Source organism: Annulohypoxylon maeteangense (assembly GCF_022496945.1).
Source record: "Annulohypoxylon maeteangense strain CBS 123835 unplaced genomic scaffold GGS22scaffold_3, whole genome shotgun sequence".
In the NCBI taxonomy this organism is placed as follows: domain Eukaryota; kingdom Fungi; phylum Ascomycota; class Sordariomycetes; order Xylariales; family Hypoxylaceae; genus Annulohypoxylon; species Annulohypoxylon maeteangense.
The window spans coordinates 815,812-839,566 of record NW_025953250.1 but is presented as its reverse complement, the minus strand read 5'-3'; the positions used below and the strand labels follow the sequence as shown (position 1 = coordinate 839,566).

Here is a 23,755-nt window from a genome sequence, read left to right as displayed (position 1 = left end):
CTAAATCCTACAGTGGCATTCGCCCATCGATCTGATGGAGAACAACCAATTCTTCTTCGGCTCCAGGCCAGGGCTATTATCGGTGTCCCATTATTTGATTGATCCAGTGCTCTGAAAGAGCGTTGCATTAGCGCCGTTCAGAAGCCAGCGCCTGGCCCTTTTTTGGTTGTCGGGGTTAGGTATTTTTACAGGCAGGTTAACCCCTGGATAACTTCCAAGGCAATCTGGACGATAGTGGATTTCCAGGTCTACAAGGTCTACCAGTTAGGTCGCTACGGTTAGATGTCACGTGTGAGCGGCCGGAATGGATGGGACATCAGGAACAAAGGGACAGGTGCAACCTTGGAACACACCGGTTAGCAACTGCCCGCTGCCCAGTGCCTTGTTAGTGCCCTGTTCATAAAAAAAACCCACTGGCCACAACTGACCAAGCAATTGGAAGCCTTAGTTTGTTCGCTATTCCTTCCAGTCGGGGACAATACTTCCTAGCTGCCGCCGCGTCCCACTACCACTACAAGCCTAGCGGAAGCTTAGTGGAAGGCTAAAATAAATGATTAGCAATGCGTCGATGGATCTTTACAGGGGACGAACCCAGAAAATTAGAGCATGCACCAGCATGCCTACTTCCGTCTTTACTTCCATGTGAGTATCCCATACATAAAAAGCTACCCATGGATGCCTCGACGATTATTTGACTTTATAAACTGGAGAAAATCAAGCAGAGTCCTGTCAATGATAATCCTCAACTTCATGCGACAGACGACTTTGGACAATCTCAATAAATTACCAGCGTTGCCGATATCTTAAAATAGCCCAGACCTAGTTTCCCAACTTGCCGAATTGCCACCTCTATTCGAAATGAGGCTCTTCTGTATCCTTGATAAGAGTCCTGCATACGCCAAAATCTCTCGTCATATTTATGAGCAGAATTATTCGCAACAGTTCTCTTCCTTCAATTCCAGCTCATAGAAGCATACGCGTCCTCGCATACTACCTAATATTATAAGGTCTGAGGAATACGCCTCTATTGTCACTTAGTCATATTCAGCCCCCATCCTTCGACAAATTCGTCATTTAGCTTGACCAAAGACCGTTGTTCGTCACAGGCTGAAATTGAGTCGGCCCTACGCTACCCACGGCGTTACGGCACGTTTGTTCCAGATGCAGACCGTATCGTACCGATAGCACTGCTAGCTGTGTAAGCTACAGTACCTACTAGGTAGGTATGTAAGTGGCTTCAAGATGCATGGCTGACATCTTGTTGAATCTGGTTAAGATATAAAGTTCATCTGCGAATTGAGCTGTGACCTGGATTTCCCTGCAGCGTTGAAGGAAAACGCCTTCATTCTCTAGGATCATTTGCGCAAGTATTTGTCTTACTCTTACCTGGGCTGCATCTCGAAGGATTAGAATTCGCCGGATCGATAATCGACAAGCTATTCGCTGGTACCACGGATCCCGACAGTATGGATATCCCCAAACCTTATCTCATGAACAGAAAGACTCTTCATCGGTTGCTCCAATTTCTATCAAGCTTATTCGATTAACTTATTTTAAACCCGAGATTGAGTTTCTAACATATTAAGAATTCTACATAAAGCATCTAAGATTACTAATGCTATATCAATATTATCTGTCTAAGACACGCTCGGCATTCGCGCGGCCCCAGGTTTTAGATACCCGGCATAAGTGGACCGCGAACGGGATAAATCATCCGGAAGGTGAATATCATCGATGTACCATTGAAGACTGTATTCTGTAAGTGCAATCGAGCTTCCAGAATCGGTATATTTTCAGATATTTTAAGGATCGTTCCTGGCCAAGTTTTACTCGGATTTTGGAATGCCTGAAAAGATATTACAACATGGCACTGGTTAATGATCACCGACATGGTTCATTCGACCTTCCCAATGTTTTGATTTGTTGTCTCCACGGTGCTGTCATCCGAGCCGCTGTGCCGCTCCACGAACCCCAACTGGCAACCAGGTTTCGTTTTTCATTTGAGCGGGGTGGCTATGTTCGTCTCGGCAGGAAGATGTTTAATACTTCAGGTGAGTAGGTAGGTACCTTGGTATTTAACATATCATGCGTTCTACATAATTCGTTTCCCGAAAACTCATTGCATGTGCCCCTTTACGGACCCAAAATCCATGAAAGGATTGAATATTTATAAATCAATATAGATATTCCATAAAGCATCCATGATTCTAGATCTTAATCGACCTTCGTGTCCCCTTAATTCGGTGCACCTAGCGTGTTGATTCTACGTTGTCGGTCGTGATGGCGTCTCATTCCCCCTTTCTCCCGTTTACTCTCGCGATTTGGGTTTTAGGCTCTCTTACGGACGTTGTTGCTCAGAGCTGTTGGAGAGACACGAAATGCACGGGCCCGCAAACAGCCGCTTTCTCAGGTGAATGGGAATCGAATCTTTTCTCTCCATCGACACGAACTGTCACCCCCAAGGCCGTGTTCGATCTAGACACTGGAGAAAACTCTAATATAAAGTCTGCCTCGTTCGCGAGCACGAAATCCGGTGTTTATTACGATTTTGGCCTTGAAGTTGGAGGCGTTGCTACGATTCAGTTCACTGTCTCATCTACGGACGGCGATGGCGCGCTCGGCATAGCTTTTACAGAAGCTAAGGATTGGATTGGACCTGTCTCGGACTCATCTAGTGGCGTATTTTCGAGGAAAGATGGCGCACTCTATGCCAATTTCTCCTCCACGGGAGACCAGACTTATGTCATGCCGGACGAGCATATTCGTGGAGGATTTCGATATATGACAATTTTCCTTACCGGAGCAACCTCCTCTGTCACCATTAACGATGTTTCTCTAGAACTATCTTTCCAACCAACTTGGTCAAATCTCCGGGCCTACCAAGGATATTTCCATAGTAACGACGATGTGCTCAACAAGATCTGGTATAGTGGTGCTTATGTAAGTACAATTGGAGGCTGTATATTGATACTCTCCGTTCGGCGAAAAGCTATTTATCGATTTGAGCTAAAGAAATAGACTACGTGGCTCAAATGATCTCTTTTGATGTTTGGGGACCCTTGGAACGGTCGCTGATTTAATTTATCATAGACCATACAGACGAATGCGCTCCATCCCTCAACCGGAAGAGCCTGGCCTGCACCGGCGAGCCAATGGGCAAACAATGGCAACATTGGTATAGGTGACACCATCAACACTGACGGCGCAAAGCGTGACAGAACTGTCTGGCCCGGGGACATGGGTGTTGCGGTGCCCTCATCATTCTACAGCACTGGCGATCTTGAGTTAGTTCCCCGACCGTCCTATAAACTTGAAAGTCGCCCTCCTAATTGTTTGTAGGAGTGTAAAAAATGCATTGGCAACCTTATTTAACATTCAGGTCAGTACTCCTTGTAATAGATATATCCACGTGGACCTCTTTACTAATTATCTCCTTGCGTATAGGCAGAGAGTGGTTTGCTCCCATTTTCTGGCCCGCCGCTTCTGGCCAGAAATAGTGATACGTATCACATGTAAGACCCTACCTGCATTAGATTTCTTCGTCACATTCCTCCATCAAACGATTAAGCTAAGTTCTTCGGTATTATTAGGTGGATTATGATTGGGACGTACAATTATGTCTTATATTCCGGGGATCTAGACTTTATCGGAGGAATTTGGGATAAGTATATCGCAGCAATGTCATTCGTCTCGAGACAGCTTGATTCGTCCTTAGGCCTTCTTAATATCACCGGCTACATCGATGACTGGGGCCGTTACAATGTTGACGATACCCAGGCCTCGGTGCAGATGCTATATTATCGAACGTTGATCACAGGTTCTTCGTTAGCCACATGGGTTGGTGACACAACTGGTGTCAATTCGACGTGGCTCGATACCGCTGCAAAACTCCGGAGCTCCATAAACTCGCAGCTTTGGGATGGAACTGCTGGTGCATTTTACGATAGTATTAAGTCTCGTGATACCAAGACCGGTTTATACCCTCAAGATGGGAATTCCCTTGCCTTGCTCTTTGGAGTGGTGAACGCTACAGCGGACGAGGGGCAAACAATCTCTTCGACTCTTACGAAGAATTGGACCCCGATCGGAGCTGAGAGTCCCGAATTGAGTGGCGAGGTCTCTACGTTCATCTCATCCTTCGAAATCCAGGGGCACCTGTTAGCAGGGCAGACACAACGGGCACTCGATCTGATCCGAACTAGCTGGGGTTGGTATCTGAACAACGTAAATGGCACACAGTCCACTATGATCGAGGGCTATCTCACGGATGGAACATTCGGCTATCGACATGATGCTGGATACGGAGAGGATTACTCATACACATCCCACTCGCGTAAGTATATGTATTTCTCGTCGTTTAGCCACTTACGCCCGAGGCGTCTTTTAGCGGGGTTTACTGACGTGGTCTGCTTTAGATGGATGGGCTACTGGTCCCGTCTCGGCGTTGACGGAATACATCGTCGGTCTCAGTGTGACTAACCCAGCTGGATCGAGCTGGCAAATTGCGCCTCAATTCGGAGATCTCACACATGCTGAAGGTGGTTTCACGACTAGCTTGGGAAAGTACTCAACAAGCTGGACGGTGGACGATAACGGCTATACGTTGAATTATACTGTGCCACAGGGTACCACAGGCGTATTGCTTCTCCCAGTTTCCAAAAATGGTGCGCAATATAAGTTGACAATGGATGGAGAAGTAATAACGGCGGATTCTGAGAAAATTGTTAATGCAGCAGGTAACAGGCAACTGTATACCGTCGTAGGGACGAGTGGGCAGCATCGTATCGCGGCCAGCTAGGGAAGGTTTTAGAAATGGTGGGAAAAATCAACGTTCCTTTCGAACTGTGTCTTGGATGTTACAGGCAGAAGCGTGTATATGATCTTCTGCAGAACTCCTGGCAAACAAGACATTCATTGTATATAGAATTATGACGTTGAGTCATGCTGAATGTTACACGCCATCGAAGTAATATATTATCCTGGTGATGAGGAATGACTCATAATCAACGCGAGGAATTGATATGTTGGAAGATAGAAGTGGTTTGTTTCTCTACGCTTCTAAAGTTGAGAGCGCTAGAAGTAGGAGAGGAAGCACACTGTGACGTGCAGCGCTTAAGGTTGCACGGAGTGTAGAACATTTATGATCAAGTACCTATGTACCTACGTCAGTCTATTCCGAATTAGGGTATGAACTTACGTGGGGTAATACAGTCACCTGACCGCGACTCCTTCTCGCGTTAATTACAAGGGGTCACAGTGCTCTAAACGCGTCAAGCAGTTGAATATTCCTAGAAAACAATTTGTCCCACCTTTTCTTTCTATCGTCCGTACTAAATTGATGTCAATCCCAAACTTCTAAACTTGGTTCCTCCAGTTTACCAACCAGGCAACGACCTGCAAATACGCGCTTTGATGCGATTGTCTACAATAATTCTTTCTTCTCTTTAGCTTTTTATTATCCACCACAATTACACCTGATATTATTTTCGAAAGGGAATGCGTCAAACCCTCTAACCTCATTTGCGTACACTTCATCGCGTCTGAAAAGGCACAATGCCAGACCAGAAGGATTCAGAGCTTTTCAGCCTCTGCAAGTTCGCTTTTATCAAGTGTCCTGAATTGAGCCAGACCGTGATCGGCAAGGTTTGTCGCAATTGACATAACAGTTATGAATGGACTGCAATACTCACTTTGTTACAGCTCGCAGCGACTATCACCCAATATGGCGGCGAGGTCCAGATTGCCCCCCGCGGCAAATCGAGGCTCCCGCTTGATGGTTTAACCCACATCATAGCCACCTCAGTCGATTTTGAAGAGTACACCGAAGCGACAGCAAGAATGATTCCTGTCGTTAGACCCAAGTGGATCTCCGCATCCTTGACTAAAGGAAGACAAGCCCAAATACGCCCCTTTACACCAGATCCCCGAATGATCTTCTCTGATGTCCTACTTTCGTGCGCCGATATACCTCCTACTGACAAGGAGGCGATCATTGGCGCCACAATGGCGATGGGAGGAATGGACTCGGATAATGTCACAAAGCTGACCACACATATCTGCGCGCTTTCCATGGACCACCCGAAATGTCAGCTGGCCCAGAGCAAGAAGCTGAAGTGCAAGATTGTTCTCCCTCATTGGTAAGCAATATTTCTGCCTAATAAATGGTGCTTTGTGTCTAATCTGCCTAGGTTTGACGATTGCTTCAAGTTGGGAAAGCGCATTTCTGAAGAACCGTATTGCTTGCCCGACCCCGAGATAATGCGTCTCAATCCCGAAGACTCGGTTAGAGTACCCTCGAGCCAACATCTTGAGGGCGCTACTTCTGCTCGCCCTGATTACATGCCCAGTCCTCCCCCAGATGCTGGAGGTCGTCCTATCTTGACTGCATTTGAGGGCAAATCGATTATGTTGTCGTCAGACTTATCGATTAGGGATCGACTTAGGGAAATCATCAAGGGATTAATTGAGAATGGCGGGGGTCGGATGACTGACGACGTTGAAGATTGCGACTGGTTTATCTGCCATTATCGCGACGGACCACAATATATACGCGCCTCTCAAGCAGAAAACAAGTGGGTTGGGAACTTGTCTTGGTTGTACCATATCATCACCCATAACCAATGGACGGATCCTCTGAACCGTCTTCTTCATTATCCCATTCCGCGCGACGGGATCCCGGGGCTCAAAGGAAAGAGAATCACGGTGTCCAACTACGGAGGCGAGGCCCGTATATACTTGGAAAACCTGATCGTCGCTACCGGGGCGGAATTCACAAAGACAATGAAGGCCGATAACACACATTTGATCACTGCCCGAGAGACTGGCGAAAAGTGCGAGGCTGCTAAAGACTGGCAGCTCAAAGTTGTCAATCACCTTTGGATCGAGGAATGTTACGCAAAATGTGAGATGCTAGCAGAAGGGGGCAAAAAGTACACATGCTTCCCAGACCGTACGAACCTTGGAGAGGTTATAGGCAAAACACCTTTTGATAAGAGTAAACTGGAAGCTCTATATTATCCGAAGGCACAAGAGGATATTCTCCTGCCAACCAGGCGCAAGCGCAAGATGGCGGATATTGCCGATGAGAATTCGTATCAAGATGGTCCAGCGGAGGGTGTTGTAATCGGTCGTCAATCCCACAAGGGGATTGATATTATGAAGGATACCGATGCAGAGTATGCAGAGAAGACGACCGATGTGTTTGGAGTACCTGCGCCGGCAAAGGGTCGTACTACATCAGGCCAGTTCGCGACTCCGGCTAAGGGTCGTTATGTGCGGACTGGTAAAGAGAACGAGACTCCTTCCACCGTATCTTCATCAAGTCGAAGTGCCAAGGACAAAGCACTGAATAGGCTGTCGGTTCTTGCGCCTGATATACAGCTGTACGAGAAGGAAAAGAAGCGAGGGCTTAAGGACAATCACGGTCTCTGGGGAGGTAAGCGAGCCGCTGATCACATCGACCGAGAACATCTCAATCGCCGCAGCATTTCGAGTCCGGTCGCAGCAAACGAGGAGAAAGATGCCAAGGCGGATAAGCGGCCGGCGAAGAAAGCGAGACCCTCATTACCTGAGGTTAATATGCGTGTGGTGCTCACCGGATTCCAGCGATGGGTCAATGACAAACATCGCGAGGATGCTGATCGCGTAGGTTTACCAAACTCATGCATTGTGAATTTGACTAATATCTTTATAGAAGAAGCTACGTGACCTCGGCATCGCTGTCGTACCTGACGGTCAAACATGCGATTATCTCGTAGCCCCGCATTTAGTTCGGACAGTCAAGTTTCTTCGCAATCTATCGAAGGGTGCTACTATCGTATCTTCAAGCTGGATCGAGCAATGTCTTGATCAAAAGGAACTGCTTGATCCGCAGGATTTCGTTCTTAAAGACAAGGAGAACGAGGATAAGTTTGGCATTAAGCTATCGACTTCCGTTCTCAGGGCCCGCAAGAATGCCGGCAAACTTCTCTGGAACACGCCTATCTACTGCACGAGTAACATCAAGAATGGCCCGGACGGCTATCGATTCATTGCCGAGGCCAATGGCGCTCTATTCATGATGTATGGCGCAAGAAGCGGTACAACGATTAAGCCGACTAGACCTGAAGAGGACGAAGGCGGTCCGGACCCGGTGTATCTGCTCAGTAACACGAGTCCGGAAGAGAAAAGACTATGGAAGAAGTTCGAGGACATGGCTCGAAACGGCAACATGGAGCCGCGCATCGTTGCCGCGGATTGGTTGCTGGACGTGGTAATGAATCAGGAGGTAATGTTCGACGACAAATACCTGGTGACGAATTTCTTTACTTGAGGAATCCATTGACTAGGGTGAGGCGTTCTTCGAGGATACTACTTTTAATGTTGACGTTTATGAGCTCCGTTGCATGCATGGCTCGGGATCGGGGGTAGGGGATGGCGTTTGTGCGTGTGTCGCATCCGTTGCGCTTTGGTCTCCGGCCGCGGGTGGGATCTTATTATTCCCGTCCGCCTGCTGTTGATATTCCGGTCTCGTATAGCTGCAAGTCGTGGCCGTCGAGACTTTTTGTTTGTAGATATTATAGATGTTCCTTGTTGGAGGAACATGCAATACACAAATTCCACATCAGAAAAACTTGATACCTTGTTGGTCCTCCTGTCCGAATATTTGTGCCTTGCCGCGCTTCACGAGCACTTGGAGTGCTTTTTGGAGGATTTCGGCGTCGAGACCGTAGAATTCTGTGATTTGTATGGGTTAGCACTGCTGCCTTTAATTCTCGACTTAAGAGACTTGGATTGGATTGTATAGGATAGGATAGGATAGGAATTTGTGTAATCATAAACATAAGAACCCAACTCACCAGTCCCCCGTGTGCCATCTCCCTCCGTCAACTCATACAGCGTAAGCACCGTATTCTTCTGTCCCGTCTCCTCAACCCACGCCTCCACCACCTCCGCCCACTCCTCCGGCGACCTCCAGTAGATCCAGAACACATCGCCCACCACCTCCTTCCCTCCTCCCATCCCGCTGATACTGCTTATCCCACCCCCACCACCCCCACTCCCCGAAACAGGCTCAGCCCGCCCTTCCTTCCGCATGAAATCAAGCACCTCGCGCGCGTCGGCGAGACGCAGGGATTTGTTGAGACGACGGTTGCGGAAGAGGTCTTCGTATGCGGACCCCTCGTACGAGAGGGACAGGCGGAAGAGCCGGTGGTGCCGGCAGTAGGAGAGGATTAGGGAGGACCATTTTTCGAGCTGCGCGTGGAGTGTTGTGAGGTTTGTTTGCTTGGTGAAGAAGGGCGGGAAGTTGTATTCGCGCGGGAAGTCGAAGGTTGAGGAGGAGGAGGATGTGGGTGGTGATGAGGCGGTTGGGCCGAGGGTTGGGGGTGAGGTTGTGGGGAGGGACATTGTGAGTAGGAGGATTGGGATGATGGGTTAAGGGGCGTTGGAGATGGGGGGGAGGGATATGCGACGGTGTATATCGTGGTTGTGTCGCTGTTGATTGACGTCTTATGGCTGATGGTCTTCACAAGGACTCGGTAGATGATGTGAAGTTCAGGTTTAGCGGGGCTTCGACGTCGAGTCAAGCTACCCTGAGCTTGAACCCCGCTATCGTTAACGCTACAGCTATCGATAGCCTCCAGGGCTATTTTTTAGACGCTATAAGCCCCCTATTCGGTGCCTACCTACCCTTTTTCTTTCAAGGTTAACGTTGTTCACAGTTACGATGTACTAATTTGTTTTTAATCATGTATTGAAACTCGCATTATAACAATCGACCGTAAGAATGAAACTTTCCCAGACAAGAGGTATCCTTAACCATCATTCAAAGCGTCCACTGCATCATTACGGTCATCACTTGTAGTCCAACCGAACTCCGTACAAGGCAACACCGAGAAACGCCAACACAACAACCAGCTTGGGTTAACCAAGCAAATTTAAATCACATCCCAATGCCGCGGGTATCGTCTCTCATCTCGTCACTACCGAGTTCCTTCTCAAGCTCATCTGCTACGAAGCCCTCGTAGTCTTCCAGGTTCTTCTGGATATGGACCTTGAATTTGATGATATCGTTAAGCATCCTCTCGATCTCCGTGTGTAGTTCCTCACGTAATGAGTTCGCTCGGAGGGTTAATTGTTCATATCTAGCTTTATCATTAGCACAAGTGGTTCTAAGTAAAGAAAATACAGTAAGGAAAATACATACTCGATGTTGGTGTTCATCTCTCTTTGCTCCATCAGCTGAACGGATTCGGTAAGTTGGGCTCGCATCTTGGCGAGTTCTTTCTCCGTCTTCTCGATTTGTGCATCCGAGGCCAATTTCGAGGTGTTGGTGATCTCCTTGGTCTTCTCGTACTCCTCTTCTGCGGCTCTGACTCTGTGTTCTAGAGCCTCGACCTCGTTTCGTTTGTCCTCGATTGCTTCCTTAATACCATCGAGCAGATCGTGATCCTTCATCATGACATCCATGGCTGCGGTCCGTCGTTCCGAAATCTCCTTCCTTAGAGCTAGGAAGTCGTTCTTAACGTGCCCGCGCAAATCCAAGTTAAGGATATGCGCTGGTTGATAGCCGGTCACCGGATCGGCTAGTAGGCGTTCACTTCCTCCCGTCGAATACGACCCCTTCATAATAGAGCCTGTGAAGTCTGATTCATTGACAGTCACTGCCAATTCGTATGACTCGCCTTTGGCATTTACTGCCGACGAAGGAATGAGGCCGATCTGGTAAGCGAGAGTGTTGTACTTGTCGACGAGTCTTTCTAGATCGTCGAGCTTGCGGCTAGCTTCCATTTCTTTGTCTGCCACTCTTTTCTTCCCTTCATCAAGTCGTTGTGTAGCGGACTCTATGCCCTTTTGAAGTCTTTCGCGTTCCGAAGTCATGCGGTCAATATCCTGCATGCTAATACCTTGGCCATCGACTTCTTTCTGCAATTCACGACGTTCCTCCTCAGCTTCCTTCAGTTCCTCCATTAGCTTATCAAGTTCTTCTTGTAAGACTTTAATACGGCTTTCGTATTTCTCAGTCCTTGATTCAGCAAGCGCATTGTACTCCTCGAATTTGATCTTATCCTCTTCCATAATCTTGAAATGATTGTCAAGAACACGAGGATCGGGAGTTGACTTTTCCAAATCCTCGATATCCTTGAGTAGTCGAGCGTTCTCCGCTTCGAGCATCTCAAGCTCTGATAAATATTTAGAATTTGACCTTTCGAAAGCTGCGGCCATAGATCCAACGTGGGGCGCAAGTACTCTCTCGGCATCATCGTCGCCAGCGTCCTCGTCCATAGCAAGCCAATCTCTGTACGCTGAACTTAGAAAGTCGAAAATGATATGATCGCCACCCACGTCTACTCCACTCTCTATACAAGCTTCATCATAGCGGTTGCATGAATAGCCTTCGAGCATCTGTGCTAATTGCATCATCCAATGCAGTAAGCCTAAAAAGGTACTCCAGTTCTGGCCACCCACCGCAGAGATTTGCGATTTGGTAATACTCTTATCGTAAGGGTAACGAAGTTGCTTTAAGATTGGAGGAACCTCCTGATCTATGTTCTTCTGGAAACGGTAGCTCGGGTCGATGCGATGATATAGCCATTGGAACATGTAGTTAAAATCCTTCTGGGTAGGCGACTTGATTATGTTATGCGATAGTGTGTGTTTCATTTCCATCTCAAAGTTATGTTGCGATAGATAATCTAAGAGCTCCTGACCGATTCGCGCCTGGAATGATCGATCCTTTAATGGTCGCGGGTCGCGTGGTACGCCAGCAGCCTGCGGTGCTTGTTGAAAGAAGCTTTGGTGGTTTCCGGGACCGTTTGTAGACGTTCGAGAGCGGTAAACACTACTTCTTCGTTCGCTCTCGGAGTTGCGCATGGGCACACCGCCAGAAGCGTAGCTTTTTATCGTGGAACCGGGGACATTCTGAAAGGATGAGCGCTTCACTGACGACATTCCTACATCGGCTAAGTTGGCGCCGGATGAAGATCGCGAGAACATAGGCTGGCTAGGGCGAGCGAGAAGGGATTGTCTAGATCCCGACATAGATCGCATATGGCTACTAGAAAAGCCGCTACCGCCATTTCCGCCAATCGAGTTCGATCTCTTCATCGCTGATGCTGGTTGAGGTATAGCAGTATTAGGATTGATACCACCAAGAGTCTGGCCGCGATTGGATCAGTTAGTTACAAAGATTCTAATTGCGCGCGACAAAGGGGTAAAAGGATCAAGGTGTTCAAAGTGTTTGCGCGTTGGGCGCATTGCTTGTCATACCTCTCGCGGCCGACGGACACTCCAAAGTCCCGGCTCTTGGGACATTGTGGTAAAATATAAGAAATAGCGAGTGCGAAGCAAATGAGGAAATGCTTATCTTCTAATAAGATTGAAGAATTCCCAAAGTTTGTGCTCTGTAAAGTTTAGCAAATTGGAGATTGGAGAAACAGAAACCGAGGATTTCAATGGCTCGAATGCAGGTGCCAAGTGCTTGCATTTTGTCGGTGCCCGATTTCCCCGATTTAAGTAAACAAAGCACAAGGCCCTATGATTGGCTAAGGCAAGGCTACGTCAACAAACAGAATGTTCATACTGGGTGGGGATGTGGGGCTGAACCGCTAAAGAAAGCGCTATGCAAAACCACTGGAATCCACTATTATAGCAAATGCTGGGATGGCATTACCTGGTTAAACTTCCTCCTTTCTCTCAACTCCATCTAATAATACAACAACCATCCAGCTTCCACGACGAGTTCGAAATCGACGCTTTTTCCAACAAGATTTGCTTATATAAATTGAAAGTATCTAAACTCGGTAGTGGAATAATGGTTTTCTTTAGGTCGCCATGGTGCGAAAAATCCTGATCCTCGCAGGTGCACCGGAAACTCATAAACTTAACTGGGATGAGTCAAACCTCCTTAACAAATTCTTGGATCCCATCGCAAAATTTGCTCGCATTGAGGACACACCGAATCTAGTAACCACGGATGAGGTTCTAGGATCCGCTCTAGATGTTGCTCTTTGGCGATCTATACCCTTGGAGAAAACAACCTTACCAACCGGTTTCTCCCAGCTTCATCAAATAACGTCCGATTACCGTGGAGATGAAGGCTTCTTCACGGCCTTTACCGCCTCTCATGAGTCTACCTCCGACTTGGCAGATACTAGTAGAATGAGCCAGGAAATACTAGACAAATTCTACGACCATTCTCTTGCTATCCATAATGATATACCATCGTCCCAGCTACCGACTTTGAGCTTGAGTACCGACGAGTCTTCGTTGAACACCACTGAGGATATGAGTACGTATTTATCGACGCAGGGTAGTAGTTCTTCTGCCCGTCAAAACAAACAATTGCTTCCTCAATTAGGTCATTTGAGCGATCTTGAAGATTTACCAGCTGGGCCGTATCTCCAATCCATCTCGCCCCAGACGATGACGGTTAATCTCATAGTCGGCATAATATCCATCGCAGAGCCACGTACTGTGAAAACTAGATGGGGCGCAACAAGATCTCTCGTTGAATTACTTGTCGGCGACGAGACAAAGTCCGGTTTCAGCGTCAGTTTCTGGCTATCGGCAGAATCCGACGAATCCTCAGCTAAGACCCTTAAGGAGCTTCGTAGACAGGATATCGTGCTTCTCCGTAATGTTGCGCTGAGTGTTTTCATGAAGAAAGTACATGGACACAGTCTGAGGAAGAGTCTCACCAAGATTGATCTTCTCTACCGGAGGAAGTTGGACAGAGCTGATCGAGGCGGTTTATACATCATGAGGGATGTCTCGTCGAAGAAGCCGGCACACCCGCAGTTACTCAAGACTCGAAAGGTATGGGAGTGGGTTATGAATTTTGTTGGTGGCGGCGGTACGGCTCTCGGGAAGAGGAAGCAGAAAGGAAGACCAATAAGAAGTTGGGATATGCCGCCGGACGATACTTTGTGAGTTAATTCATAAAGATAGCGCATCGACGATAGCTGTTTTTTCTCAAAATTAGGATGAGAGATGCAGGTTTCAGGCCAAGACAGCACTTCAATCCAAATAGCCGGAAGTCTTCCCCGTGAGTGTAAGCTACAGTGGACGAATGTGTTAAAGGGTTTAAACTAATATCATGTTCCAGATATGCCTTGTCTACCTAGGCAGATATATCCTAGCCAACCAAACCAATTAGATTGGGTTGAAGGAAGTATAACGCTCTATACTCCATACTCCATAAGAAATATTTCACATTGTCGCATACCGACAGCGTACAAACTCGCATGATATAGTCCGCAGGTGACTGAATTGGCCAATAGGAAGCTAGCTATTGTAGCCGGTGCCCTGGCTCATTAGATACCGCTTACCCTTTCTAGCTTGATTTACCCCTCCATTAAGAATTTTAGCCCCGCCATTGGCAATATGAAAATTGCGATTTAGTAACAGAAAACATCGCATGGTATTCTTTGCATCTACTGCATAATCAGATCATACATAAAAACATAACCCAAGAGACTACCAAGCTAATTTATTTCTTTTCGTTCCGTGTGACCTACCTTGAGCTGATCAGGTTAGATTATTTCCACGGGATTTCTTGCCTCGGGTTATTTATCTCCTTTCTTCCATTGACGAGAAGAGAAGAGGAGTTTGCGCTGCGCGCTCGTTTTACTATTTACTGCGCGATAAATCATAGTCTCACGTCGATCACCTACCTAGCTACTATAGCTGTCTAGCTTCGCATAACGACCTTCAACCATGGCCGGTTACGATTATTACAAGACGCCTCTTGATTCCCGCTATTCTAGCGAGGAGATGAAAAAGCTTTTCAGCCAGAGAAGCAGGCACAGCACTTGGCGCAAACTCTGGCTGTGGCTTGCTGAATCCGAGAAGGAACTCGGTCTTGAGACTAGTAAGACTTTGACTATTGGTTTAGCGACCATAGAAATCTGTATTGACCTGTAGCAATACTACAGTCACGGACGAAGCACTCGAGCAGTTGCGAGCCCATCTCACTGTAACGGACGATGATTTCGATATCGCAATAGAGGAGGAGCGCCGTCGCCGACACGATGTCATGGGCCATGTCCATGCTTATGGTGTCGTAGCACCGGCGGCAGCTGGTATCATCCATGCTGGGGTATGATTATATCGTGAACTTGTTTAATCTTCTACGTGCTAATGCCCCGTAGGCCACTTCATGCTATGGTACCCTGCGACGCGGTTCCTCTTCACTATTATGTTGTTAATTCTCTTGTAGTTACTGATAACACCGAACTGATCCTCATACGCGATGCCATGGACCTTCTCCTTCCTAAGCTAGCCAAGGTCATTAGGGTAAGTTCTTCAAGGACTGGATATATGACTTAATACAATATTCACGAGATAAAAAAGCTGACGCAATGTAGTATGTAATAATACGGGCACCTATTTTTGCTATATATATCCCATATCGTGCATCTCGAGAACGAAACGACCAGTTACGTATGAGACGCCATAGAGAAAGGAGCTGACTTGATATAGTAACCTATCCAACTTTGCGCAACAATGGAAAGATGAACCAACTCTTGGTTACACACATTACCAGCCTGTAAGTCTTCTCTCCAGCCAATCGTAGCTTGATTCCCCACCGTTAGCGATAGCTCAAGCTTTCGAAGGATACCTCATGAGAGCCATAGGGGTTATTATCATTACCAAACATGAACGAATAAAATCGCTGATAATTACCTATTATTAGGCTCAATTAATTACAGTTGGAAAGCGAGCCGCCCAATGGATCCAGGAACTTGTCATGGACCTTGAAGACATTGAACATGTGCGCAAGGAACTCCAATTTCGAGGAGGCCAGGGTACAACTGGAACTCAGGCATCCTTCCTTGAGCTATTTGGAGGCGATGAATCCAAGGTTGATCAATTGAATGTTCTTCTGTGCAAGAAGGCTGGGTTCCCCAGCGTAAGCGTTTCACCACTCACCGTAAGAGATAGAAGTGTTGACTCTCATTGTTGTAGTGCTATTCTATCTCAACCCAGACTTATACACGAAAGGTCGACCTACGAGTGGCTAACGCTATCGCCGGATTGGGTGCTACCGCGCAACGTATTACATCTGACAGTAAGTGTCTACCAATCCCATAAGATCAGATAATAATATCAGAAACTGACCATCTTAGTTCGCCATCTTGCCAATCTCAAGGAATTGTTAGTAACATTAGCATCGAGATTTATGCTATCATAAACTAATAACCGTTATTAGAGAAGAGCCATTCGAGAAAGATCAGATCGGAAGTTCTGCTATGGCATACAAAAGGAACCCCATGCGGTACGCTATATATTGCTTCGTAGTGTTAAACCAACCTATGACACTAACTTATTCTATCTCAGTTCTGAGCGCATCTGCTCTCTTGGTCGCAAACTTGCAAGCCTTCCAGTCAACTTCTCCAACACATTCTCAGCACAATGGTTGGAGAGGTCTCTGGACGATAGCGGTAAGTAGCTGTTCCGATTTCAAATAGATATCGCTAACATGTAAAATTTACAGCTATCCGTCGCATTGACATTCCTGAAATGGTAAGCCGCAACGCCCCTTTAGAATAACCATATGGAAACTAACAATCGCTAGTTCCTTCTTGCAGATGCTATCTTGATTGGACTTGACAACGTAACCAACGGTTTAGTTGTTTACCCCAAGCGAATCGAATCGCGTAACAGACAGGAACTCCCCTTCGTACGTTTATTTCATTTCTCTATGATAAACAACTTCTAACCTCAAATGTTAGATGATTACCGAAGCTATCCTCATGAAGATTGTCTCTAAGGGAGGTTCTCGACAGGAAGCCCATGAGAAGGTCAGAGTACTCTCACACGAAGCGAGCCATGTTGTCAAGCACGAGGGTGGTAACAATGATCTCATCGAGCGCATTAAGAAGGATGATTACTTCAAGGACATTTGGGGTGACCTCGATGAGATGTTGGACCCTAGACTTTACACTGGTCGAAGTGCCGTAATCGTAAGTCTTTAATCTCATTTTTCGTTTATGATACTTGTTACGGCTTTTGGCGTGAAACAGCCGCTGATTAAATATTTTTAGGTTGAAAGATACTGTGGCAAAGGAGGTGTGATCGAGAAGAAGCTAGAGCCATACCAGGAGTACATCTCCAAGGCCGAGACTGCTCAACTCAGTCTCTAATCGCCCCAAGGAAAACTTCAATGTCAGCACTTCGTTGAGATGCTAGGCCCCTTGGATAAAGCCTATCGCGGTGGCTTCGAAACAATCCATCACGTTTATTTTGTTTTTATTTTCGTTTATATGCAGCACGGAGTTCGTGGTTACGATAATTACGCCGCGAGGTACGGAGGAAAAAAAGGTCTGTATAGCAAAAAGACACGGGGAGAGTCGTTACATTACAGGTAGAAAAAGCTCAGTGTGGCACGACATGGAATTCCTTACACGAGGCTATTCATCATGTGAATAAAATATGACTTGCGTCTTATTATATAATGTAACAAAAATGGAGCGTGGTTTTAGAAATCGAATCTGTCTCCCTCCCGCTATTAACTTGAGCAGGGGTTGAGGCTCGCAGCACTCCCGGCATCCATAGGAATGACTTTGGCCTCGACGGCGGACTTGTAGCACCACCGCCACTCGTTCCTACCACCGATCCAATTACACTTCCACGACCAGAACACCCAGCCCCCGGACTTCTCGTACGAGGTCACCTGCGCGGCCCAGAATTTCTGATACCATTCCACTTGGTCGGGCGGATTGCCGTCGATCTGGAACTCGGACCCGTTTTCTACGTCGTCGGCTACGGAGATGGACCACTCGCCCACAATCACGTCATTGCCTCCGCGGTAGTCGCTGCATGCTGCGCTCATGTAGGCGCTCTTGGTTTTATCTACGGATGGGTCCCATTTGAGGTACCGGTGGTCGTCGTATAGTGCGTTCGTGGTGGAGGGGAGATTGCTTGACGGGTTGCCTGAGCCCCAGTCCTGATCCTATTGGTATTGTTAGTACTTATACTTACACAGAAATTTCCGAGAGGGGGGAGAGGGGGTATTACCATCATCTGGATATGCACTTGATGGTCTTCCGCCACATTAAGCCTCGACTCGACACCGCGGATGCGCGTCCAGGCCGTGGGATAGTAGTTCGCGATCATACCCGCGGCTTGCGAGGGGTAGTCGCGGCTGCTGACGGGCTCGTTGATGAGCTCGAGGGCGCCGACGGTGCGGTAGCTCTCGTTCGTGTGGATCCGCTCTGTCATCCACTCGAGGAACTGGTACGCGCGCTCGTAGTTCGCCGAGGTGTAGAAGCCTGGGTTGTCGACTGTGTGCCCGGTGAATGATTGCCTGACGGATTGCGAGCCGGGACCCCCGTGCAGGTCCATAATCACGTACAGCCCTGCGTCGGCGCACCATCCGACTAGTCGGTCCAGGTAGGACAGCCCGCCTTGTGGGAAGTGCTCGTCCGACTGCACGAGTTCTTCGTGGATCCAGTATCCGACCGGGATGCGCACCGTGTTTAGCCCGTAGCTCTTGATCAGGTTGATGTCTTCTTGCGTCGTCCAGGTGTTCCAGTGGTTTTTGAAGGCCGCGTTTGCTGCTTCTTGGCCTAGGTGCTGGACGCATGACCATTCGTCGTGGTCGTCGCCGCTGCAGCCCACTGTGGTGATGGGTGTGAGATGTTGGTGCTTTGAGAGGTATAGGGGTTTACTTACTGCTTTTCCATTCATCCCCGGCCATCCATGGTTCAATGATGAATTGCGACCCGAGATTGACACCGCGGACCTTGCCACTGTTGAGCCATCGCTTGCTGGGCTGGGCGGATTCGCTTGTGGACTCGAGGGCTGGTGTGATTGTTAGCGAATTTCCTGGGAATCAAATGGATAATGTCTTACGGATGGCGGTGGTAACCCTGGCGCTAGCAAAAACTAGGACAGCCGTTACGACTGACTTCGACAGCATCTTGATGAAGAAAGAGCCAACGAATATCGAAGTCTCTCCTGCGGAAAAGACTGTCTTTGGATGAGAAACTTAGGGTGAAGAGAATGGAAAACAAGAACATTGGTTTACGGAGATGTCCATGTTTTATACCGGCACTGCTAAGGACGTGATAGCTACCTAGGTATGTTTATTTTTAGGGTCAGCTCGGAGGGATAAGGGCGCATTTGAGGCTCTATAGGATCGCCCCCCTGGCCCATGGCCCATGAAGGTATTGTCACCTACCTGTTTTCATGAGAAGATGGCGTCAGCCATATTGAATAACGACTTCAGCTTCAAAATCCATGGTGCTTATTGATGCGTCAGAAGTTTCTTTTCTCTTCAAGCTTTGCTTGTGTTGTAATGTTCTCCTGAGATCAACTCTAGAACTTGGTATCTCATGTCTAACAGTAACTCAAAGACACTTGCTTGCCAGTACATAGTATATCTGCTCGTCCGTCGGTGGCCGCCTCTGTAGAAATTGCTGTTGCGCCTCCAGTGTTAGGGCTGATGGACATTGATTGATGCAGATTCTATTTTTATCGACAGCTATGTCCTGACACCCCATCCCCATGGGACATTAAGCTTAAGCCAGCTAAAGAACTAGTGTTTATAGGTGCATTAGCCGAGTAGATGAACCTCAGCTACCGCCTTCTCTGGGTACATATATAGGTACTTAATCTCGCATCTGTTTCCCAATAGTAAGTTGTTCTTGTTCATTTTTGCTTTTTCTCTTAGGGTATTTCTTATGAATACCTAGGTAACTGTTTTCTAGGAAGCTCGCAATCCTATTTTTATCCTGTTGTAACATACCTAATAGTTCATAGAAAGGAGGCTGATTAGCAGTGTCAATCCACCGAGTACGCTCCGATCAATGAAAAATAGGGGGTCGTATGTTTCTCGTGCTGTTCACGCCATAAGCGTCTCTGTCGCCCACCGAATATGTCGCTTTAGATATATTCTACTAGGACAACCGTGATATCTTTAATATGATCGCATGGTCATACCTAGGGATTGGGTCGAAGCTTGGTCTTTGGACTTTAGCGATACCTGACCAAGTAACTTAGGGGAATGATACTCTGGGATGACCAAATTTAGCGACGATAGCGCCCCGTCCCCCCCATATTCCTTTTTGAGAATCAGAATGTTAGTGCAGCATTGAGATACAACGACTCGAAAAAAACTCACGCTGGTTGGGATATGTGTGTACGGTTCGACGCCCAAGACGCCTTCAAGGTTCTAGCGCTATTGTGAGTAGATGCCTCACGCACTTGAAGACGTCACTAACAATTATTATTAGAATCGGAACTCCGAAGGGAGACAAGACGCCTTTGTCCTAAGTTAATCTCACCGAAATGACAGGCGAGGCTTTTCTCGCTACCTGCTAGGACCTGAAGGTATGACGATTTCCCCTAGCAGTAGATGGGGGTAGCAATTCTCTTCTGCCATTGCTCTCGTGGTTGACTCAACGATTGATAATTTATTATTCCAAAATCACCTACTTACCTACCTAGATACATAGGTCCTAGGTAGGCATTCTCCCAGACTTCGCGCATTTCATTAATTTCTCGATAAAATGGCAAGTTATCTGTAAGTAAGCAGGTAGGTATTGTGTAGAAAAAGAATGTGTTGTAGGTAATTAATTACCGCTGCATGCGCTAAATCTATGCTGCTTCAGGCGGCATATGAGGAACGCCGCAATCTTCGGCGGCCTTTGGCCAAATTCTGTGGGATTTATTTCTTGCTGCCATTGAGAGAAACCCCAGCCACTAGGTATTCGCTAGAAACAACGCCAGGGTAGAAGCTTAGCGGCTTGTCCCCTGCACATCGACCTAGGAACTCTTCGTTGGGGGCTTTAAATAATAAGCTATTGGTAGAACAGGACGAATTCCCTTATTTGATGGCGACAACCCAGAAACAATATTGCGAATGATGCCTTGTTTCTTTAAGCTTAGTTTTTTTTCCCTCTTTAATATCCACAATCGTCTTAATATTAATGCGTCTGTACGCACTCGAGAAATCGGAGCGTCCTCATAGAATTTCATTTCGATATAGCTGTAGATGAATATCGTAAGACCAGGACGGACGAAGTCGCAACGGGTCTTGTAGATATAATACATATGAAACCGCAGGTATGTCTGGATTGTGAAGGTAGTAACAAAGCTAACCACCAGCATTGAATGCTCTCTCCGCGGAAATATTAGTGGTGCTCTTGCCCAGCGAGAACGGTACTAGTGGAGTACGGGTACCTGCAGTTCCCCAGACGGCAGTTGCGATACACCCCGGCCGTAGTTCGTAGGGCAAGCGATTATCGCTTATTACTGTCTGCAGCTCCTATTTCAGCGTCGCAATCGCATATCAGCTGGAACGTTTGTAGCAATGCCACACAGGATTCGATATCACTGGCTCGTGAATACGACTGCGAATCGCGGTCTGACTCATCCATGTCATAGAAATGTATATCTATGAAGATCGCCTCGATTTGCGACGTTGCCTTAATTTTATAATGCATTGGTAGTTTTCTGGTTCACTCTTTTTGTTTTGTTTCTTCAATTTACTAGATGTAGACGGTATCTAGAGGCTAGACACTATTAGCGATGCGGCCCCCCGACGACACTTCTGCGACGCCTGAAAAGGTTAATAATCAAGAAGAGGTCATGCAATCTCGCCAGGAAGACTCACAAGGCGAAAAGATTGTTCAAGGTGCTCAAGATTTGGAGAAGAGCGAGCCTGCTGTCGAGGTAGCGACTGGTGATGTTGAGCAGGAGTATCCTTCGTTCTGGAAGTTGGTTCTCTTGACAATTGCTCTCTGCATGGCCCTGCTTGTTGTGTCATTGGTAAGTCTTCTGTTGCTGGAACTTAACGCCTGTTCGAATACAAAATTTCTAATCTTACGCTTGCGCAGGACAGCACCATTCTTGCAACCGCCATTCCCCGCATCACTAACGACTTCAACTCATTAAATGATGTTGCGTGGTATGGGAGCTCGTATCTCTTCGCCGTATGCGCTTTCCAGTTGATGTTCGGCAAGTTCTACATCATGTATCCTGTGAAATGGGTATTTTTGGTCGGAATCGTCCTGTTCGAGATTGGTTCCCTCATCGCTGGCGTCTCCCCTTCCTCGACCGTGCTCATCGTAGGAAGAGCCGTTTCTGGAGTGGGCGGGGCAGGAATCTTCGCTGGTGCTATTATTATTTTAGCAACTTCGGTCCCTCTGAGACAGCGACCTATCTATACTGGTCTATTGTCAAGCATGCATGGTATTGCGAGTGTCGCAGGCCCCCTGTGAGTAGCATCCTCCGATCCTAGTGTATTAATATCGTCTAACTTGAGCGATAGTCTGGGCGGCGCCTTTACGGACCATTTAACATGGCGTTGGTGTTTTTATATCAATCTTCCGCTCGGTGGCGTCGCCGTCGCGTGCTTGATTTTCTTCTTGCCCACTAAGCCGGCGACACAACCTGGACTGCCATGGAAAGAGCAAATCAAACAATTCGACCTTCCTGGTACCTTCTTTCTGATTCCATCGATTATTTCCTTGCTCTTGGCTTTGCAATGGGGAGGTGCTCAATATGCTTGGGATAACGGGCGGATTATTGCCCTATTCGTTGTTTTCGGCATATTGGGCATTGTATTTTGGGGCGTTGAAATTTATCAGAAAGATCGAGCGACCGTCCCGTTGCGCATTTTAAAGAACAAGAACATCTTGGGTGGCGTGTGGTATGGTGTATGTATAAGCGGCGCCGTGTTCGTTTTCTCATATTACTTGCCAATTTGGTTCCAGGCGATCAAGGGAGTTGATGCTACTACATCCGGCCTCATGAACTTACCTAGTATCCTCGGTCTGGTTATCTTCGCTATAATTGGGGGTGGGTTAGCTACTGCGTTAGCGATGTTCACCCCGCTACTTATCGTTTCTTCCGCTATCACAGCCGTTGGTGCGGGCCTCCTTAGCACTCTAAAAGTCGACTCTACCATTGGGTATTGGTTCGGCTACCAGGTAGTGCTTGCAGCCGGTGCTGGGATAGGCGCCCAGAATGTTATGCTTGTAGCACAGGTCGCCGTTCCTTTGGAGGATATGGCTATGGCCACTTCCATCATGACTTTTACCCAAACACTTGCTTCCTCCATCTTCCTGGCCGTAGCTCAAACTATTTTTCAGAATCAATTGATCAAAAATCTTACCGCTAATGCTCCCGATCTTAACTCCAGCACCATTGTCAACGGTGGTGTTACCGCCATCCGAGATCTCGTCCCACCTGACCAGCTTCCGGCTGTTCTACAAGCTTACAACGACGCCGTAACCCAGACCTTTTATGTTGCCGTTGCCGTCAGCGCGTTATCTATCTTCGGCCCTCTTTTTATGGACTGGATGTCCCTGAAACAGCCAGAGAAGAAATCTGCCGAGGGGGGCCAAGATGGGTCTTCTACCGACGAGAAGTCCGTAGAGCCACATATTAAGGAAAGCGAAAACGAGATCAAGGACGGTTCATAGGACTATTAATGCGAAAACCTGCGCTGAGCTTTTTCGGCCTTTTTCGGCCTTTTTCGTTGGCATACATTTCGTTTTTTCAATATCAATCTTGCATGCGTACTAGGTATGCAATTTATAAATGTACCTAACTCCGAATATTAGTTAGAATATCTATTATAGACATAGACAAGGGAATTCGAAGCGGATAGAACAGATGGATATTCTCTTAAATCTTGTCATACCTAATTTTTGACCTAATATCTACCTAGTACCTAGTAGCCCTAACTATAGGGGCCTACGAATTATTTCTAGGCGGTCTCGGCGGGATTTAATCGAAGCCAATCAGGCTCTTCATCCACAGT

The 23,755-nt window shown here is 47.2% G+C and overlaps 8 protein-coding genes across 8 annotated transcripts; 5 read left to right on the top strand and 3 right to left on the bottom strand.

The window, feature by feature from the left end:
- The first annotated feature begins 2,095 nt into the window (after positions 1–2,095).
- Positions 2,096–5,049, top strand: GGS22DRAFT_154616 (glycoside hydrolase family 78 protein). Its single transcript, XM_047960071.1, has 6 exons — positions 2,096–2,940; positions 3,091–3,284; positions 3,340–3,379; positions 3,445–3,512; positions 3,591–4,333; positions 4,416–5,049. The coding sequence occupies exons 1-6, from the start codon at positions 2,281–2,283 to the stop codon at positions 4,796–4,798; spliced, it is 2,088 nt and encodes a 695-aa protein (XP_047821774.1). The 5' UTR covers positions 2,096–2,280; the 3' UTR covers positions 4,799–5,049.
- A 504-nt stretch (positions 5,050–5,553) lies between these two features.
- On the top strand, positions 5,554–8,311 carry GGS22DRAFT_178056 (BRCT domain-containing protein; the record flags this gene model as incomplete). The annotated part of the gene is made up of 4 exons (XM_047963555.1): positions 5,554–5,643; positions 5,701–6,137; positions 6,189–7,644; positions 7,694–8,311. 4 exons carry the CDS (start codon positions 5,554–5,556, stop codon positions 8,309–8,311), a joined length of 2,601 nt encoding a protein of 866 aa, XP_047821773.1.
- Positions 8,312–8,456: 145 nt separating this feature from the next.
- GGS22DRAFT_90674 (ESCRT-II complex, vps25 subunit) lies at positions 8,457–9,545 on the bottom strand. Its single transcript, XM_047968389.1, has 2 exons — positions 8,838–9,545; positions 8,457–8,715 (listed from the first exon to the last, which is right to left on the bottom strand). Exons 1-2 carry the CDS (start codon positions 9,385–9,387, stop codon positions 8,603–8,605), a joined length of 663 nt encoding a protein of 220 aa, XP_047821772.1. The 5' UTR covers positions 9,388–9,545; the 3' UTR covers positions 8,457–8,602.
- Positions 9,546–9,690: 145 nt separating this feature from the next.
- On the bottom strand, positions 9,691–12,441 carry GGS22DRAFT_154607 (HEC/Ndc80p family-domain-containing protein). Its single transcript, XM_047960070.1, has 3 exons — positions 12,250–12,441; positions 10,187–12,138; positions 9,691–10,124 (listed from the first exon to the last, which is right to left on the bottom strand). The coding sequence occupies exons 1-3, from the start codon at positions 12,292–12,294 to the stop codon at positions 9,923–9,925; spliced, it is 2,199 nt and encodes a 732-aa protein (XP_047821771.1). The 5' UTR covers positions 12,295–12,441; the 3' UTR covers positions 9,691–9,922.
- A 220-nt stretch (positions 12,442–12,661) lies between these two features.
- Positions 12,662–14,178, top strand: GGS22DRAFT_154606 (uncharacterized protein). The gene is made up of 2 exons (XM_047960069.1): positions 12,662–14,032; positions 14,087–14,178. Exon 1 carries the CDS (start codon positions 12,814–12,816, stop codon positions 13,909–13,911), a length of 1,098 nt encoding a protein of 365 aa, XP_047821770.1. The 5' UTR covers positions 12,662–12,813; the 3' UTR covers positions 13,912–14,032; positions 14,087–14,178.
- A 246-nt stretch (positions 14,179–14,424) lies between these two features.
- On the top strand, positions 14,425–17,407 carry GGS22DRAFT_154603 (adenylosuccinate lyase). Its single transcript, XM_047960068.1, has 14 exons — positions 14,425–14,851; positions 14,916–15,079; positions 15,132–15,147; positions 15,200–15,272; positions 15,460–15,529; positions 15,677–15,892; positions 15,949–16,051; positions 16,110–16,137; positions 16,193–16,258; positions 16,321–16,424; positions 16,478–16,506; positions 16,559–16,663; positions 16,716–16,946; positions 17,028–17,407. Exons 1-14 carry the CDS (start codon positions 14,698–14,700, stop codon positions 17,124–17,126), a joined length of 1,458 nt encoding a protein of 485 aa, XP_047821769.1. The 5' UTR covers positions 14,425–14,697; the 3' UTR covers positions 17,127–17,407.
- A 15-nt stretch (positions 17,408–17,422) lies between these two features.
- On the bottom strand, positions 17,423–19,057 carry GGS22DRAFT_154602 (glycoside hydrolase family 5 protein). The gene is made up of 4 exons (XM_047960067.1): positions 18,838–19,057; positions 18,658–18,786; positions 18,001–18,602; positions 17,423–17,935 (listed from the first exon to the last, which is right to left on the bottom strand). The coding sequence occupies exons 1-4, from the start codon at positions 18,902–18,904 to the stop codon at positions 17,492–17,494; spliced, it is 1,242 nt and encodes a 413-aa protein (XP_047821768.1). The 5' UTR covers positions 18,905–19,057; the 3' UTR covers positions 17,423–17,491.
- A 2,387-nt stretch (positions 19,058–21,444) lies between these two features.
- On the top strand, positions 21,445–23,435 carry GGS22DRAFT_154601 (MFS transporter). The gene is made up of 3 exons (XM_047960066.1): positions 21,445–21,756; positions 21,825–22,204; positions 22,259–23,435. The coding sequence occupies exons 1-3, from the start codon at positions 21,517–21,519 to the stop codon at positions 23,412–23,414; spliced, it is 1,776 nt and encodes a 591-aa protein (XP_047821767.1). The 5' UTR covers positions 21,445–21,516; the 3' UTR covers positions 23,415–23,435.
- The last annotated feature ends 320 nt before the right edge of the window (positions 23,436–23,755 follow it).